We start from the raw sequence: 19,977 nt of genomic DNA, 5'->3' as shown, positions 1-19,977 counted from the left end.
CAATAACACAAACACAAAAGCAGATTAATGTGTTAATTATATTCCAGGGCAAATCTCATTACTGTTCTAAACAGTTCGGCAAACATTTGGGTGATTCTTCATGTCACTTGAAAGCCATGTTTTGCCAACATACAAATCCAGACCTTACCCACAGGGCAGTGTCCTACTATAGTCCTATGGCTCTGTGAAGGAGAACGTCCCTTTCCTCAACAGTCCAGGAGTAAGAGGAGCAGCAGCGCTGGTGTCTGTAATGGCAGACTGGTGCTCCCACTACACGAGAGCCCAAGGACCGCAGGAGACCTTTACAACGGCGGCCCTGCCCAATCTGCCCATCACACTTAAGTTCTTGCTCTGCACGTGATGAGCTCTATAGCTGCATTATGGTAGAAACCTGGGCCTATTACACATCACCTGAGGGTAATACATTAGTTTTGGCTCCGTACTGCAATAAAAATGCCACACGGCCTTCAAAGCAGCAGCTACGCTGGATCAGATAAAGGCTGGTGTAGCCTAGCAGACACTTACAGAAAGCATATAAGGGTAAAGAACTGGAGTACTGCTGTATTTTGCTCAGCACTCTGGCTTGGAACCACATCCAGTTTCTGTCAGTAAGCGAGACTGAGTGAAGGCACAACTGGCTGCCGTTTTGCTCAGCTCTATCTGTTTGTTACCAGCCTGGTTTATTATCAAGGCACTTGCCTAGTAATTACAACAAATGAAAGCACTCAGCAAAGTAAAAAGTTGCTATTGCTGTAAACAGATTAGCAAAAGGAGATAGTATAACTAAGAGATGGACAAATTGTGGTTTCACTAATGGAAACTATATACTTGATGCCAAGTTTCAGACCGCGAAATAAGGCTGTCACGTAACCTAGGCACTTATTCACTGATCAATATTAGCAGCAGCATGGGAGATATTAAGAGGAATAATGTGTCATCTGAAATTGCACCTTGTGTTTTACAGAGGTACATCTTATCAAGTCTAGCAAAAGCAAAACAAACTTACAAATTAGCCTCTAGACAGTAACTCCAAGTGCACTTCAGAAGGTACATCTGGGCTGTTCACAGCTCCAATAGAAGTCCGCACGTGCAGATGCAGTATCATGTAGTAAAGTAGTTACACTTCAAAATGCTCTTTGAAATAACTCAGCTAACATACCATATAAAAGAGGGATGACTCAAATTACTATCCAAACATCAATGTCTCCCGGTTTTGTAAGTGACAAATTTGTGAAAACAGGATTTGCTCAGGGAAAGTACGTGTCACAGGCAGAGGCTGAATGCAGGTTTCCTGACTTCACTAAACAGCTTCCTTTTAGTGACTTTCAGACATGATAACATGATACTATAAACTCTCTACTAACGTGTCACTGACGTTTTCAGTAGCATTTTTCCCTCAAGAATATTAAACAATAATAAAGACTAACACCTGCTATTCAGAAAACAAAACCCATTCTGCGAACGTAACTCAGATCCCCAGGAACTGTGCTTACCTGGTCCATTTCCTTTTTGGCCATGCCAAATTTATAGTGGCCTAACAAGAATGGCCATACTTCCTTTCGAATTTCATGCTGTACCCCGCCGTAGTAAACTCTTCTTAGTAATTCCAGTTCCCTGTAATTCTACAGCAGTCAGGAGAAAGAGGTATTGAAGGTAATACATCTTTATTTTCCTCAGGCATGCTCATATACACTTAATACCAAGTCTAAAGACAGTGAAATGCATGCACAGAACTAAATAAATTTTGCTACTTGATTCAAGCCTTTAGGGTCCTCGCACAAATCCACTCTAATATAAGTTGTCATGCCTCCCATGAAAATAGTCTAACTTTTAACAGACTAGAGTCATCATGAGATCAGTTGCTTTGATGTTAATTGCTATCTTTGCCATCATCAGAGAAGCAAATGATAAAAGAAACTGTAAGAATTGACTCACTCTTACTAGAAAGAGAAATGATCCTGTGAAGACTAGAAAACACCTTTAATACTTCCTGGGGTCCATTCTAGGGGATATCAGGCTTGACGCAGCAGTGTAGGGGAGCTACTGTAATGATCACAAAGGTATTCTGTTACTTACCTTCTTGTCCTTCTGATACTTGCTCCAGACCTCTTTAGTCAGGCCTCCTGCAGCACTGGAGGGTTTGTCGGGTGGGATAATAGTGTGGTTCACGAGGGCAGACAGATGAGTTCGCACTGTTGACAAATGTCGGCAGTAGGCAAGCCCTGTGGTTGGGGCAGGAGGCAGATTTTTATAAACGAGCAGTCTACCTAGTACCAGTAGCCCCTGTTTGAAGATGAAGCTGTGACATTTTAAACCCGCCACTAATAATCCTATATGAACTAAACTTGCATTGTACTCCATAAGAATGAAGAATCGCAACAGAGAAAGATTAAATAAATCTTGCACAGACTAGTAAAATCCAAGTAGAGTATTTCACTGCAATGTGGAACTACATTCTGTCTTCACTAAGCATCAGTTCGCCCATTACTATACGCAAAACCCACAAATAATGGAATTATGAAGCTATGATACTTGAGTCACGTCCACCCTACTGCCCTGAGGTGATCTGACTCACAACAATAAATTTGGGTTTGGACTGCTTTCTAAAACAAACATCACATGTTTTCTAGATAAGCACGTAGATACCACAAGGGCTGGATATAAGAAGCTTCACTTACATCCATAAAAGGCTCTGGAAACTATTTGCCTCTTCATGCTTTCACACAACATCTTTAATGGAGTTCTGTGGAGACACATTAACAGGAACATGATAGATCACGAGGAAGAGAGATCATCGTGAATTTTATGCTGATCCCTAGGACCTACACATAGGAATTCTTTCTCTGCACCAAGATTTATTTAGCTAAAGGACAACAATAAAGACAAATTACACTTTTTAAAGTGTCTTCCCCACCTGCATTTTGGCCCGAAACAGGTTCACCTGGCATATTTAGCTGCAACTGCTGCAGGTGCATGGTAAAGGTCCTTGTCAAATTAGATGAATCGTTGCCCTTCATTGTAATTGTTAATGACTTGTTAAAGAAAACGCTTCCAGAGCTGAATTATATTAAACTAGACAAAAGAACTAGATGCAATTTTTCTATCAAAATATGAATTGAGAGTAGTTTAATAGGTTAGTTTTAATAAACTAAATTTCTTGCTGTCTAACTCCATCATTTTATGTAGGAAACTACTTGAAAATTGTTACTTTCTGTCTGCAGTGCTGCAACCAGTAAAACCTTCCTGCTTTGAACTGCGGCACGCACAAAGCCTCCCAGGTAAGCTCTCTGTACAACCTGCTTACCTATCATGGATGCAGTTGCAACAGCTGGGTATGTCGTAGGGAGAGCTGCCTGTTGAACAGGAGACGCATGAGGAGCCTTGGCTGCAGTGCTCCAGCTGCCATGAAAGCAAGTTTGCCCCAAAGCCTTGCATCTCTATCATTTCGCTGGTGTCTAGGGAAAAAAACAAACCAAACAGCAGGCCATCAACCTTTTTTCTTCTTTCCCCCTCTTTCTTCTGTGCATCCTGATGGCTTCATGCTTTACTTCTCAGCAGGCTCTGAACCTTGATTCCAAAAACGGGAGAGCACTGTCCTAGTGACCTCAGAAATACTGCTGTCAGCACATCTAAATCAGCTGCATGCTGTGCACGGTCACTTCCCACGAAGTTTAATCCCTTCACCGTTTCCCCCTTTCTCGCCCATGCACATCCCAGTTTGTGTTTCAAGAGAACAGAGAAAAGGGTGCTGCAGTAACAACTAGAAGTGGTTCTTGTGTAATGCTATGGTAATGTTATTTGTGGCCAGAAGAGAACATCTAACCTGACCTTCTATTTAATTCAGGTCTCAGCATTTCATTTTGCAGTTCCTGGAATCAGCCATGTAACTGCTAGTCCAGCTCGAGTGAAAGTTTGAGAATAAAAGAAATTAAGACAAACTGATTCAGTGATTTTCAGAAGATGCTTCTTTCTCCCTCGGAACCAGATCCTAAAATATTTAGCACAGGATAGTTCAAGTCCTACTAATGTTAACACTATGTTTATAAAAGTAGGATACTCTGCAGCAAAGTGTGATCCAACAGTACGGTGCAGCTTCTCGAGTTATCCCTGCTCCACCAAATCTATCTGCCTTTTTAACTAGCTTCAGGAAGGCAAATCCAAAAAAATCACCAGTTGCCTCCCAAAAGCTTGGCTTCAGCTCTGCAACTTTCCCAGCTGGCATTTGAGCTCGTGGGTTTTTTGTTTTATAATAAATAACTGGCCTTTCAGCTCACCCATGATTAAAATTAAGGCAAATGTCATAATACTGTATGTCACTAAATTAACATTTGTAAGCAAAATCCAGTCCCCTGGGCCGTGCTTTTAAAACATACATTTTTTGGGTGGTGGTAGGGGCAATTCCAAACCATCTCATGCATTTTAAATCAAGGTAGCACAAAGCATTTTAGTAGTGCCTATTAGAAAGTGGGCATAGGTGAGGAAGGAGTGGAGTGAAAACATTTGTTAACAGAAAAAGCACAGGCTCATGCGGAAGCAGTCAGGTGTATTTCATTTCACAAAACAAAGTGTGATGCCAAAATGCTCTTCACCTTAATTCTTCAGGAAGGAGCTGAATGACCCAGTATTTATTGCAGCTTCTTATTGGGTTCAAATAAAAACCACTGGACAAACATTTTTAGATCATTACTTTTTGCCTCCCCTCTACAGACAAGAAAAGTGGGTTTTTCAGTTTTAATTTTTTATTTTTTAGAGAAACAAGGAAAGAACCCCACAGAACCTAAGGATTCAGATGAAAGGTACCTGAATTAGTGAAGAATTAGAGTGAACAGCATCTTTTATTTAATTGTAGTGGTGTTATCTGTAACTTCAGCTACATGCAAAAGTCGAGCATGTTGCAAAATGTGAAAGCAAATGGCTAGCAAACCTGCTACAACAGTGTTGTCATTATTTAAAAGGGACGCTGCTGGAGAGACAACAGCCAATCCAATCTAGTTCAGCAAGAATCACTGCTCAAACATAAGACATATTCCTAACTCCACCATTAACTTCAAGATTAAATAAGCAAAAGCAGGCATCTGACAGTTGTTCTAGACTGGTAACTTAAAATTTCCATCACCTGACTAAATTGTGCTTCTTATGCTTTAGATCACAGCGTTAGCCTCTTAACGTGTATATGGCAGCGTTAAACCTTCTTCCTTTCCATTATCACCCATATCCAGACATGATCAGTTAAGACACACAGAAACTTCTTGAAGCAGTATCTTTTTTCCAAGGGGAACGCTGCATTTTTGGTGTTTCTTTCCATCCATACCTTCTTCCAAGAACTCTTTATTAACTTGGGCCAGGCTTTACCAGTTTCTAGGGGCTGCTACCTTGGGATAAGCATGTGGGCAGCCTACAAGAAATGAGGAGGATCTCCTTGAACCCATGTTCATATCCTATCTAAACAGAACTTAAGCACTATACAGAGATGCAGGGCAATTATTGTCTCCTACAGTCAGTCCCACCAGACCAGGACTAACATCCATTTGGAACCAAAATCATTCCTCTGCTATTTAAAGGTACGAGTATCTTATCTGGAGTCAAGATACATCATGTTTTTCTTGGGAAATAGAAATACCAGAAAAAGCAGTTCACGCTAATGTAACAAATGAAAAATATAGGCAAGAGCCAAACGTGCAAGCAGTCGCTCTCCTTCCTGCTTCATCTGCAGACGTCAAACTTTTGACAGCTACCTTACAGCTTGATAACAGAGAAGATTCTGTTCTTGCTGGTACACTCCAGTTATTAGGAAGAGGCAGAGGCTGTTGTTCTGATTATAGCAGGGGCATGCCAGATTTGGCACATGCACTCAAGAGGTATCAAGGCCAAAAGTCTGGTGGTACTGAAGCTGTGCAGAAACTGGTAAGCCTAGAAGGGGGAGAGATTTCACACGAACTAGTGGAGAAGCCTCGACAACGCCTGCTTGTCTTCTGAACAACTGCAAGCCTTATAATCCAAGGTGTGCAGGAGGGGTTTGGCCTGGGGAGTGGATTATTCTGTACACCATTCAGCTTCCTCCTTTGCGAAGGCAAGGACTTCGCAGTCTCCAGAACTACAGTACCAGACCCTGAATGCTTGCTAATACACACACTTCCTGAGAATATCAACTTAATACATCTGTTATGAATTGCTTTAGGAAAAGAATTAGATGACAAATTTTTGGAGGGTGGAGAGTTTTTGTACCTGATCATCTGAAACCCACCTAGCCTATGAATGCAAGTGGAATGAAAGCACCCAACCACAGAAAGGTATTGCATCACCATACAATCTTCTCTGCACACTTCTGCTACCTTACAGAGGTATCCAAAGTGTGGGAGCATGCACACTTACCCATCCCTGGGCTGAAATGGGAACTCACTACACTTCTGCTCTACTCTGTCTACACAGGCACGCTCCATTTCTGACTCTGCCCAGCAAACCACTACTACTGCTGTAACGGTTCACCTCTGATCCTTCCTATACAAGGCTGCCCTCCCCAGTCTGTTAGGCTGTACACAGCTAACTCACGGAGGGAGAACACAAAGACCTGTTACTCCCTCCTCTTGTGAGAACGTGCTCTAGTATCCAGCTTTTGTGAAGGTGGGGCAGGAAGCCTCTGGAAGGAGAGAAGGTTTGTCTGTTCAGCAGCACGCACGCTCAAAGGAGATGGGGGATGCTGTTGTTTCCACTTCCCACAGGTTGTGAGCCTATTCCAAACCTCTCTGCACAGTCAACTTAATTTCCAGATCTCATGGCGTGAGTGAAATGTTTTTCCCTGTAATAATGCCAACACTGTTGTATGCATCAGTGGAACGAGCTGCAATAGAGCTCCAGGACACAGAGGGAGGAGGATAAAAACCTTTCATCCTATTAGGAGCTGTGAGGTTCCGAGAGCAGATCATTGATAGCATTGCGTGTAGCTTATCTTCCTCCTCCTCATCATCGTCAACAGAGGTAGAGCGGCTGGCAGCTAAGTGGTGGTAGTTAATAGTTACTGCTCAAAGAAAATAGTGAAAGAGGAGCATAAGAAGAGAGAACTCGATTCTGCAGGAAGCTCAAAAGCACATGTTCAGCAAAGACAAAGGTCTTGAATCCTGCCTTCTCCTTGAAGGCACAAGCTTCTGTAAATGGGTATGAAAAATGAGTTTCTTTCAGAAAGAAAGCATGCTCCACCAAACACAGGCCAGCTTTTGATTGTGCACAGGCTGTGTTCCCAGAGCACACGTCACATCATGGCAACGGAGAAAGGTCCCAATGCCAGCCTGCAGGAGGTGAGTATGCTTTTTAGCAAAACTCCATGGGAATTCTAGGCTCCAATGGGCTTCTCTCCTTCACCATGCCCTTATCAATGCTGTGGCCTCTTTCCACTCTGAAATCTGTGCCAGACGCATCTGGACAGCAAACATTCTGCTCCCCAGCTTTGTCTGGCACTGCAAACATGCAAGGTGCAGGCCTCCTCCTAAGGAAGCCCAAGGCAGGAGCCAGCACTGTCTTGCACTCAGGCAGGTCTGTGCTTAATGTGCCCACAGAATCTGCAGTCCCCTTGATTCAGGCAAAGGCAGAACATGCTTTTGCTGCTGTGTGCATGAACTTACCTGGGCAAATCCAGAAGCCCTAATAAAGCACGGCCACCATTGTGGTTCAGCTGCCTGGGGTAAGGAGGGTTCAGCTGGGATTTCTGCTTTTTCAGCTGCAGTAAGTCCCAATATGAGCAGTAAATCCCAATAAGAGCAGTAAATCCAAATCCCCTGTAAACTTTAGAATCTGATCTTCCTGGGAAATTCTTGCTTCTTTGCCAAGGGGAATAAAACCAAACATGCTGTTTGAGAACTAGCTCAAATGCCTTCTTGCATGTAAGGAATTTGTATTCACTGATGACATGAGGTGGTTTGGTTGGGAATTCATTTAGTTTCCTTGGAAGGGCCTTTATTTATCCATTGTTAAGTTCTTGCTTCCAAGCCAGGAAAAGTTAGCCCAGGGAGTTCTTGGGGTACTTTAAGAGTTGAGTTTATGTTGGTGTGTTTGTTTTTTTTTTTTTCTAATAACAACATTATGAGCAAGTAGTGTGGCCAATAAAAATATCCTCACTTCACGAGCAAAACTGCTCTTGGCTAGTCAAGCAATCTTTTTGCTTTTAGTCTCAGTTTGCAAGCCCAGGGGAGTATTTTGAAAACTTCCTCTGCAAAACACAGAGTAAATATAAACAAGATTCCCCACCCCAACCTCATTTCCATGACGATAAGTTTCACTCTGCATTAAGGAAACCTACAGTAAGCTGTACCTGTTGATCACAATTATCACAATGAAGTTTTGTGATAGGTTCCCCCTGCACCCCAAAAACCTGGCTTGTCTGTTACCATCAGTTACTTCCCAGGATACTACTCAAGGTTTTCTTAGGTTTTTGTTTAGTTTTTTTCATATTTTTTTTTTAACAAAGCAGAACAAAGGCACTTACTGTTATCATGCTTGTGTCCTGGATAGATAATTCTAAACACATAGTCTGTACAAGTGTCTTCAGCTGGCATTTCCTCTAGGTCCACTGATTTGTTGCTGTTCCGTTTTCGAAGTTTTGGAAATACCTTACCCTAGAGAAAATAATGATTCCATACATTCAGCTACAAACAACTAACAGAGCACAACAAACTAAGTACTTCAGACCTTTTGGCATCTTAAAACTAAACCTTCAATGTTGGGAGGAGGCGAGGGAGAACACAACAGTAGAATCATATATAAAAGGTGGTTTAGGGGTACTCAACACAACTTTTCTGTGTACTTAAAACACAGTTTTTTCTTGTAATGCATGGGAGTGGGGAACCAGCTTCTTCAATAATCCAGGCCTCTGACAGCAAGTATGTCCCAGTCTCTATTTGAGTCTTGGTCCCTATCGTTTGGGTTCATATTTTGATACAACAGCAGATTCCAGTTCATTGCTCAATGAGGTGATGAAGGTATGAACAATTTTTATAGACTATCTGTATAAAAAGTAAATTGGACTAAATGGAGTTATTTTGCCTCCTGCTTTACTATAAAGCAGCTGGAAATCAATGCCCAGACTCTGCGGAGCAGGATGCTGGTTAAGACATTAAGAGCGGTCCTACCTACTACAAGCAGCTCATCAGAAGAGGCAGTACCTTGCCCTGTTGGGACCAAAGCGGTGGTTCCAGCTGACCACGAGGCAAAAGGCCATTTTCCAGACAGGAAAGAAACGCGAGGAGGTGACCTCCTTGGGGGAAGTGCAGTGGAGGTCTCTGAGTTCCATCCTGACTCACCAAGACTAACGTCCATCTGCTTTCTGCTGCAAAGGAGGACAAGGGGAGTCCACACTGTTACACTGGAACCTCTATTTTTTGCTCTCATCTTCTAAGTAAATTTTATTTGTGATCATCTCTACGTAGATAAACAAACCTCTGTAAGTCACAGTGCAATCTAGGGATGATCTTGGTCCTTTAGCCCTAAAGCAGCTCAATATACAAGCAAACTACGACAGGCCTCACAAAGAAACATTTAAAGTGATTCTGAACACTAATATAATAAATAATAAAGGAATAACTAAGCTAAGTCTCTAGTGTATGACATAACTTGACAAAGGACACACAATTTAGCATGAAAACCAACTTAATGGATATAACCAGAAGCCATCAAGCTTTGTTCTTGTGAGAATTAGCAAGTCACGTTCCCTGTTGTAAATTTTTCTCATTTGTCTTCACTGTCACTAGAAATAGAGCACAAATAAGGAAAACCACTCTGGGCTCTGGATACTCCTTTAAGCATAATAATCTGCATCTTGCACAATTTTCAAAAGGTGAATTAGGTTCTTAATTTCCTTTTCCAAAACAGAATGAATGCGGCTGCATTCCGCAGCATGGCTGTGCAAGTTTCAGTCTGGTAGTGAGGTGCTGTGGCAGGACCGCCAAGTGTCTGTCATCTTTTGCAAACAACAAAAATCATGCTGTGTATGCCTGGCACCTGATACTGAAACGGCTTTCTCAGTAAAGAACAACAAAGGCTGTCATGTTTCACATCAGTCATCTAATTCCCCTTTTCCTAAGGAACCGCCCCAAAGCAGAGTGGTGATGCGTCTGACCAGTCAATGAAATACTGGACAGGCACGAAGTGTCCTGGGGAAGCTGACTGAAGTGAGGCAAATGGACCTGAACCAACGCTGCAATTGTCATCCTCTACCAGCTAGGATTCTAGATTTTAACACTGATCCCCATACGTCCATGACTACTTAGAAGTGTTAATGACACCGAGGGAGGAAAAGCAATCATCCAAGTGGCTCTCTTGCTTATGCATCTTAAAGCAATTATCATAAACTGTCTTCTAAAACAGGCTCTTAGTTCAGAAGGTCCTTTAGTCCAACTGTAACTCAAATCTGACTCCAAATAAAATTTCTAAATGTTCTTTGTCTTTGGTCTATGATTTTGACTTAAGGCTTGTGGTAAGGAGAGCAGTGGGAGAGATGTTTTGTTCCAGATTCCTCTCCCTACATTGAGGAGAATGGGGCTACGGGGAACTGGATGGTCTGGTTACAGGGTGGCTCTGGTTACAGGCACTCCCTTTCTACAGGTTGACGATACCATTATAGATGTGGTTGACAGACCTGCTTTTTCCCCCCTTGCCTTTTTTTGCACTGCTCAATGGATGGAGGCCCATGCTTACAAAGTCAAAGCTTCTATGGTTACAACCTGCTGCTGACAGTTTCCCGTAAGTGCTGTTCTGCACAGATGCTCAGAGAAAACAAAGCACACAGAAAGCAATTGGCAACTAGAGCACCGTGAGATAGGCCGTGGAGTTCTCACCAGGCCTTTCAGTGAGGACATCTGAAGAAGAAAAATGGTTTGCCTCCTTTTGCAATAAACCCCTAACAGGCACCATATAAAATGGCAGCAGCATTAGCAGCATTAACATTCACCTGGCAGAAAGGGGCTTTGGGAGTGCCCGCATGAGAAGAAGGTTTATGCTTACGTTGCTGATGGCAGTGAATGCAGACGATCTGGCTGAGTGGCACTATCAATGCGTAGTCCCAGTAAACACTAAGAGGGAAGGAAAAAGTGCAGGAAATATTTTTTTTCCATATTCAGGAGTGCTTGCAGTTCCAAGTACCCAATAAAAAGACTGTGCTAAGTTAATAACTGCTTATTAAATTGGGTCAATTCAGGTAAATTGTCAAGTAAAAGGCAAAAGAACTAGTTCTCCACAGCGAATACATCTGGCACCAGCCTTCTCATAATCTCCCTTTCCCTCTTCACCTCCCCTTCGCCTCACCAACCTCATACCAGGTTACAACAATGCTCTGGCTAACACTGAAATGCCTGCGGCACAGACTTCACAACGGTCTTGTAGCTGGGTTTCAGGACAGCCGGGTTCACTTCTGTCTTGCACACGTCATTTATGGGCAGCAGCATGTAAATCCATTGGGGCTCAAGCTTACAGATTAAACACTGGAAACGGCTCTGAACGCTTCTGAGAACAACCTCAACAGAGTTCAGCAATAAAAGCCAGGGTAGGGACCTTCATTAACATTCTATTAAAAAACAGACATTAAGTTTTAGAAAAAGAATGGTGTGGATTAACCATTTGAGATCACTGTTCTGAGGGTGAAGGAAGCATTCCCTAAGGACATACCTGTCTGGTTCAAGACTTTACCTGCCTTTCCACAGAAGCAGAATGCCAAATTAGATGAATAACTGATCTAATGAGACAGTGACATTGCAGGTTTCTCTTTTGAAGCTGAAATTAGCCATGCTTGCCAAGTGATTTGTGACCCTCTGAAGGGAGGTACTACAACTGCAATGATGGAAGGTAGTGTTGAGCCTTTTCTCCCAAGCACCTGGAAAAGTGGGCTTTTGTTCTCCTTTTGAAAAGGCCTTATATCCAAGTGCATTACAGGATCTTCAGAAAGTTGCTTCCTCGGTGGCAAAACAGGAACAGAACCCAAGCTGTCTTGACACCTCAACTTAGACACTATTCAGAAGCCCTTCAGTTAAATTGAGCCTTGTTACACTTATTGCCAAGTATACAAGAAATAAACACTGTGAATGCTTCCGATCTTTTTCGGAATGCAATGACTACCTTTTCTCCAGCTCTGAATCTCCAAGGGTTCCATTCATCAGCTGATTTGGAGTCCATTTTAATGTCAAACTATCTGCTGACTGATGAAGGGAGAGGTACCCAGGAACCGCCTCCAAGTCATCTTTCTGTTCACAGAAGCAACAAAAAGACAATCCAGGTGACTCAAGCACATAACTATAATGGTCATGTTCCAGTCTTCCTACGCCCAACAAGTTCCAGAGCAGTGCATTGTCTAGGAACTGCTGACAGAAACCTTAACTCCAAAAGTACTGGTATTTAATATTGCTATCAGAAAGAGGGGAAAAATCACAGTGCCGTCACCGGGTTTATGAAATACAGTCCAGTATGTTTGTTCCTAATATACGCCCACTTCACAGTTCACATTGGTGAGGCAGTGAAAGCATTTGTCACATCTCAACCTACCTCAGCATAACAGAGTCAAGTGGGAAGGCAGCACTGTCCCGAGGACAAGACATTAAGCAAGTATTTGACAAGCCTAAGTTATATTCTTACCTATACTACTGACTTCTTAAGTCACAGCCAGGCAGCAGCTGTGTGTACTGGCCCAAAACTCAACGTACTCACCGGCTGGACTAAGACATTGTTTTTTCCATACAAAAGGTGCGTTCGGGAATTCTGGTGCAAGGACTCCACATACTCTCTTGCCGAAGCAGCAAAGCGGTCTTCTGATGTGCTCCCACTTGAATGTCGTTTCCGGATCTAGCACACACACAAACACAGACCAGGCAGATCAGGCAGGACAGGAATGACTGTACCGGCAGGCCAATAAAACAGGAACAGTCCCTTTTAGAGGAATCTCTGTAGAGTGGAACTTCTGGAGCCAGGAGACCTCGCAGAGAAATGACCTAGACTCTTACTCAGCCCTGACCAAGGTGACTCATAACTTTTGTGAACTACCTGGTTAGACCACAAGTGTCAAAAGCCACAGAATTTAGTCCTGGATATCAAACTTTTTCATGTACAGATAAAGAGGACACTTGGGCCCAAACAGACTTCTAATCTGTGATAAAGGCTCTGTTACAGAAAAGAAAAGAAAGGTTGTTCTAGATTCAGATCTCTCCCTCCTGGGGTTGTTTTTATTATCAATCTGTGCCTTAACTCAGAAACAGCTACACAGTAAATACCTACTCCCAGGGCTGGGCGCTTCAAAGGAGAGTCTTGGCGGCCGTGTACTCCATGAATCCGGTGTCGTTGAACGAGCTCATCTGCTGAAGGGTCTGTCCAATAGTGATCCGCGGTTTTTAGCTTGGTGTACTCCAGAGCACACGGTCCAACTAAGAAAACAGCCCAAGAGAGAAACGTTCTGAGTCTGTTCAGAAACATACTTAGCCTTCTCCTGCTGGCCAAGTACTGAAAGTGAGATTTCCTTCTCAAGCCAAGTGAATATTAATGATCACTTAATGACCCCACAGGATCAGCTCCTAATATAGACAATACATATAATAACATACCAGGTCTTATTATCTAGGGCTGTACAAAAATATTCCCGTAGGACACAATACCCTGCCATAGCAGCATTAGTCGTTACAGTCGGCTAGCAAGCATTCAGTAGAAAACCACTCCCATTCTGTTCTCTGATCCAACAAATAATTAATAATAAAAACAGATGACCAGTCTCTGCTGGTCTTGTAAGAAACAAAACAACATCTTCTATGTTGCTCTATTATAAATAGGTAAACTGCATGCTAGAGATAAAAATCACCTTTTGTAAACACTGTCATAATACAAAAGGTTTTAAGACACAATTTATTTTCTTTAGCATAAGAAGTAGTAACTTTGCAAGAACTCACCTAGAAGAGAAGCCAGTATTGGGCCACAAACGGGATCTGCCAGTAAAGCTTCTTTTTCATAATATTTACTAGGAATAAAAGATCAGAGTCCAGTTAAAAACACTGGTTGTTATTTTGAAAAGCTCTTATGCCTCCTAGTAGCATGAGGCCATTGACTTTAAAAATACCACGTTACCGCTTACCAGAAAGTACGCCGAAGGAAGCAAAAGAGATAAGGGCAGAGAAGCCAGACAGGCTGCCATTAACCTGACGGTTCCTTCGGCATTTGCTGCGGCCCCCCAGCAGTCCAGTGGAAGTCGACTGTGTGTGCAGGGGGAAGCACGACTGCTGAAGTCACATTGCAGGTCAGACTTCATACTTAATAACAACTGAGGCCAAACACCCATTTCAAGAGCAAATTCAGACAATTAAATTACCCATATAAAAGGGAAGATTGAAGAGTTTAGAGTTTCAAGAGTTTTATTAAGGCTGAAAATGGGATCTAAGCTGTACATCTAGAGTGTTGTGCACGTACTGAAGCAAAACACATTTCCAAAGCTTGGTTTTAGTTACAGTTCTAACACAAAAATTCCAGCATCAGAATTTTGCTGTGATTATCAAATACACTCTCTCACACAATGGGCCAATAAGAAAACTGTATCTAAACAACCAGAGGCAGGACCAAAGGCATCCAAACCCCATATATTTCCTGAACTTGACAGGGAGAGGAAAAGCAGTTGCTAGGATTACCTAGAAATCACCTATACATCCATGTCCTCTAAAAGCTCTAATGGAGCTTGACTGGCTCATCTACTGATCTCATACAGAAGAAATGTTGTGTGGGGTTTGGAGGTAAAGAAGGCTTTTACAACATGGTGTGTCCTGAACTATTTTTAAAGATCATTAAAATACATCATAAGAAACCTATGGAGAAACTAATTTAGCCTATTTTAGACATCTGCTTTAGAATTAGATCATTTCCTAAACTTTATCAATGACATTGACTAGATATCCATGGAGCATAAAAGGAGCCTAGAACAACCAGTTCAATAAACCTACACTCCAGACTTCTATATTTAACAAGATGACCACCACCTCTGCTGTGGATCTGCATTCTGCCCTTGATCAGCTGTGTAATCTCAGGCAAGTCACTTCCCTCTTTCTGCCTCATCTATTTTTGAACTGAGCTCTTGAGAGGAGGGAGCTTGCCTTTTGCTAAGTGTGTTTACCCAGCATATTTGATTTGGGGCTTTGGGCACTAATGCAATATGGAGACAAACAATAACTCTCTGCAAGCAATTTTGTCAGTTTTCCACAGAGACCAAAAGATCCACACATTCTTAAACATCTCTTCCATCTGTGAGGAATAATCTTGAAACACTGTCAAGAACAATGAACTACTACAAATAGTAGCTCTTGCAACGACCCCAAAGTCTTCCCATCACAGCAGGCAAAGCTGACTTATAAAACCACATAACAAAAAAATGAAAACATTCAAATTGCTTGAAATGTCATTATCCCCCACTGTCTCTTCCACTAGATGGGGCCCAAACTCTGAACCACCTTTTCTTCCTCAAGAACAGAAGAGCTGAAGGACTGAAACATGGAGCATTTGAGCAGTAACGTCACAAAAACGCAGGACAACAAGCCTTATGAGGATGTTCGTTTTATTCACCAAGTCAGGATCTCAAAATCACACACCTGCAATGAAGGACCTGATCCTAACTCATTTGAATGGATAGAGAAGGCAGTAAGGTGAATATCTACAATACACAGCAATGGAACTATTGAGACTGAACTCTCTTAACACGTCTCCAGGTGAATTACGTGGAAAAAGAAATTAAAATATCCTTGTATCCATGTATCAGCAGACATATTGGTGCACTGGACTAAAATGCTTTCATTAACTATGTCTCTGGGACACAGCCAACCCTCCCGCTGTCTCTTCTGCACATAGCTCTTAAAACAAACTGGCAGTAGATATCCCAGAGCAGTAGTTTTCTTTGAACAGCACAAAGACCTTTCTTCCATTCTCTCTCTTTTTAGTAGCAAGACAGATCATGAAAATACAGCTGACGACAAGGAAAGCAGTAATGCAAACTTGGAAAATACTGTGAAAATAAGTTCCTCTGCCCTAGCTCTCTTCCTTGTTCAGACCCATGGGCTTTGGACAGCCAAGAATGTGTCCCCCCAGTGCAGAATCACAAGAGCACCACTGCGAACAAATTGCAATGGCAGTGGGTACAGACATACCTTTCTGGGACCACACCAAGCTTTAGGCTTCCTACCTTTCTCTTCTCATGGGAAATTGTTCCCAGTGTGCCCCATAATTCTTCTTTATCAGTTAGGGGAGGGTGGGAAGGCTAAGAGTTAAGAACCACCTCTCGGGAAACCAAAGCTAATGCTGGACAGCAGGAAGCAATGATAGCACAGAGAAGACTTGTCTTTTCCTCTTTTTTAAAGAGTTCCTGTGGATTACATCCAATAGATCATTTTTGTTTTGCAAGGGAAAATTCACTTTACACAAAGCTTGACTTTTCTAAAAAGGAAACATGATTCAAAGAACCTGTTTTCATAACCCTAAGGTTTTATGTCATTAACTCCTCCTGTTCTAAACTCATTTCCCCTTCTTTCATCTACAAAGGGCATTTTCCCCTCTGACCTCCTGAAGTTCCAAAGGATTATTTTCAACTAATGTAAGTGAATTAAGCGATCCTGACCTATTAGAAGACATTTCTATTCCACTAACGTCTAGGTCCCATTAGAATTTGGGCACCTAGTATACCTCAAGTTAGTATTTTAGCTCATTTCTGGAAAGCTGTATGGCTGTTAACTTTTTTGTAAGTCTGAAACACTGACAACGATTCAAAACAAAAGTACATTTTTTCCTAAATGCCTGTGCAACTGGTTTTCTTCTTACAAGAAATCTGCATCACAGAAGTCTGCAGAAGACTTTTGATGAAACCCCTTGTTACAGATACCTCAACACATCAGTTCAACAAATCCCTGTGCTTCTTAGTCTTTCCTTACCTGCAGTTATCCACAATATACTGCACAATCTTGTCAAGCACTTTCTCAATCAATGCTGTCCGAACCCATATGTGTTTGATGGCCTGAGGGGTCAGGACAGGTGTTTTGCTTACAGATGATCCCTGCCTCTTGAGGGGTTCCTGCCCATTTGGCTGATTTTTCCTGCAGAAGAAGAGAAAGTCAAAGTAGTCAGAATTCAGACTCTTCACAAAAAGCTCTCCAGTGAAAGACTGCGTGGAAAGGTGTTGGAATAAACAGCACGTATCTGACAAATGCATATCTGTATACTAGCTGTCTACATTACTGTGTTAGTACTCACTACCACTGGAGTGGGGAGTTTTAGTCAGTCCGTCATCAGGGATTTTCTGAAAATCACGGCTCTGATGATGTAGGATGCCTCAGTTCCAAGTTACAAACAGGAGAAGTCTGTAAAGATTATCTCATTCACAGACAGATGCTAAACAAGCACTAAAAAAAGCCCCCAAACAGGCCTGTATTAGGTATCTTGGGCTAGACAGTCACCTACTAAAAATATCTTTTCCGCTTCTGGAGCTTTAGGAAAAGCCCAACATTTGAGCTCCTCCAAAACTCCCATATATTAGGCTGAAATGAATAGGCTGTAAATCCATTGCAGACCATACACCCTAGAAGAATAAAAAAAACAACAAAATGCAAAGTGTAGCAGAAAATAAGTAGCACCTGATGAACAGAAGTTTGCTTCTTATTAAACAAAGCTTCACACTTAGTTGGGAAAGCCACAGGGAGGATGGTAAAAAGAAGATTCTTGTCTCCCGGTTTTGCCTGGTACCTTCAGGCTGAAGCTAGCCATGACCCCAAGAAGGCACACAGCTGTTTTAGCCTGAGATACTCCCACTGAGACCAGAAGCATGGAGTAGGATTTAAGACAACACAGGCAGAGCTTTTCCAGGGACCTCCTGCCATACCATCATCAGGCAATCCTTGGGCACAGGCCCATCTTTTCATTCTCTCTGTAACGCACCATACATAGCTGTAGCACAGTCTGTGCTAGTGTCTTGGCAGTGAGATCCTATCTCCTACCACCTACAGAACGACAACAACACAACTAAGAGATAAGCAACATCAAACTGAGAAACTAGAACTATAGCAAGTGAGCATCCAAAGCCAGCTGGGAGCTTGCTTACAGCCAAGACCCCCTGCTTGTTCCTACAGCATAAGCCAGCACAGCAACAGGTCCACCTCAGAAACGAGGAGCTTAATGCTGCCTTTTCGTGGCAGGATGGCAAGCTGGCTATACAAAGCAGAATCACTTCCCAAGTGCGGCTGTAAACAAGAATGCGGGGGCTGCTCAGCATGGTGCTCTCTGAACCATGCGGGAAGTTGTTCCTCTCTGTGGAGTTATCTGCTGCCCAGAAAATCTACTTAATCCCAGTTCAATGAGGGACAGTGGCATATTGTGCCCCAGGCACGCTGTGGGACAGTGTTTTGCCGCATGAACTAGATGGCACTTTTCTCTGTATGCCATGCCGCCTGCCACCCACTGCACAGCCTCACACGGTTGGAGCTGCAATCTGCATCATGCCAAGGAGCAGTTTTGTGTCTTCTCAGCACAACACACGTGCTCTTATCCATGCTGGGTGTCCCGCCACAGCGAGCATGCACCTCTCATCCATTGAGTAGTGGCATCCAAAACACATCTTCATACTGACAACCTTCACTTGTTTGGTGGCACTGACACAAATTATCACTTGTCACCGTTGAGATTATTAGTGGCCTGAACAGATTTGGAACCAGAGACTGATTCTGAAGCTGAACCTGCTGCCTAGAGCTTTCCAGTGCCTACAAGGCAACCCACAAAAACGAAAATGGTTTTGTTCTCTCCGTTTCTCCTTCCTGGTGCCTAGCAATGTAGCCGAAACATGAATTTCTGTTCCCTTCCTCCCTCCCCGCTAGCTTCGCCTGCAGCATGAGTTATGCAAGACAAGATGACAACACTGCTCCATAATGAATACCCAACACGCAGCAAGAAGTCACAATGCATGGTTTTATAAGGTGGTACCAGCCACAGAGAGTCTCCTGTGACAGCACCGGTGGGGCACTGCCCCAAATCCTCTCCTCCTAAAATACATAATGCAACTAAGCCACGTGTCCATAGTGTAGCTGCTGGTGAAGCTGTGCCAGCCTTGCCGCAGCATGTGATGGCATCTTGTGATGGGTCCATACTCCTGCATCAGGCAGTCGCAGGAGAAAAGCGGACTATAAAGCTGAGCGGTGAGCTAGCTTCCTGCTTCGGCACAGCACTGCGGGTTTGCCTTGGCTCTTCGCTCTTCTTACACCGCACAGGACTGACAGGGGAAGACTAACCCTCTTAATCTCTTTCCCAGAAAATACTCCCCTTAAAATAGCAGAAAAAGAAGGTTCAGTTTTGTCCTAATGAGGAGAGAAACCCAGATGTCTTCAACAATCTGCAGCAGAAAATCCATGTTCTCAAATGATCCTGTTCTGTGACAGCACTCAGGTCCCCTTTCAAGAAAGTGTTCAATTACAAAGAGTAAATACATGAGTTGGGTGCCGTTCCGAGTGAGACCTGTAACTCCCCTCTGCATTTACCCAGGCCCTAGTCCTCCGTTAGGCCATGACAGCATCTCTACAAGGCAACACACACACAGCGAGAATCCCAGGTCAAGAAATACACACCACCACTGACATCAGAGGAATTCAAATGTGTTTAACTGCATTCTAAACAGGGGCGTTCTTAAGCCACAGCCTCAGGAGCAATTAGACTGCTACGGCACTTCTGTCTCATTTTATAGGTTCAATGAAGTGAGTCCACCCCCTGCCATATTTCCTAATAGAGTCTCTTGGCTGTGCATATTTTCTACAGCACTTAAAATCTGTGGTTGTTAATAGCTGAAAAACACACAAAATTTTTCCAAGAGAAATGATGGAATTAAAGTTCATTTGCTTCTTTCTGTTGAGGACACAGCCAAAGGTCTCTGGTGGTTAGAGCAGGGTTCATGTGGGCTCTTAACCGAGGAGCAAGGCTGGTGAATTTTCAGTAGAAAGCATCCTTCTTCCCAAC

The 19,977-nt window shown here is 42.9% G+C and overlaps 1 protein-coding gene across 1 annotated transcript in view; it reads right to left on the bottom strand.

Moving 5' to 3' along the window:
* SGSM2 (small G protein signaling modulator 2) overlaps positions 1–19,977 on the bottom strand; it is a gene marked incomplete at its 5' end in the record, with an annotated part of 51,683 nt that overhangs the window by 11,127 nt on the left and 20,579 nt on the right. The window contains 13 exon segments of the mRNA XM_009705771.1: positions 1,494–1,622; positions 2,077–2,222; positions 2,679–2,743; positions 3,305–3,455; positions 6,881–7,015; positions 8,477–8,606; positions 9,153–9,316; positions 10,990–11,057; positions 12,097–12,221; positions 12,682–12,816; positions 13,246–13,391; positions 13,908–13,975; positions 16,917–17,078. Coding sequence (XP_009704073.1) covers positions 1,494–1,622; positions 2,077–2,222; positions 2,679–2,743; positions 3,305–3,455; positions 6,881–7,015; positions 8,477–8,606; positions 9,153–9,316; positions 10,990–11,057; positions 12,097–12,221; positions 12,682–12,816; positions 13,246–13,391; positions 13,908–13,975; positions 16,917–17,078 — 1,624 coding nt within the window.

Source organism: Cariama cristata, unplaced genomic scaffold (assembly GCF_000690535.1).
Source record: "Cariama cristata isolate BGI_N322 unplaced genomic scaffold, ASM69053v1 scaffold20308, whole genome shotgun sequence".
Taxonomy (NCBI): domain Eukaryota; kingdom Metazoa; phylum Chordata; class Aves; order Cariamiformes; family Cariamidae; genus Cariama; species Cariama cristata.
The sequence above is the reverse complement of the archived record's forward strand: the minus strand, read 5'-3'. Positions and strand labels throughout refer to the sequence as shown.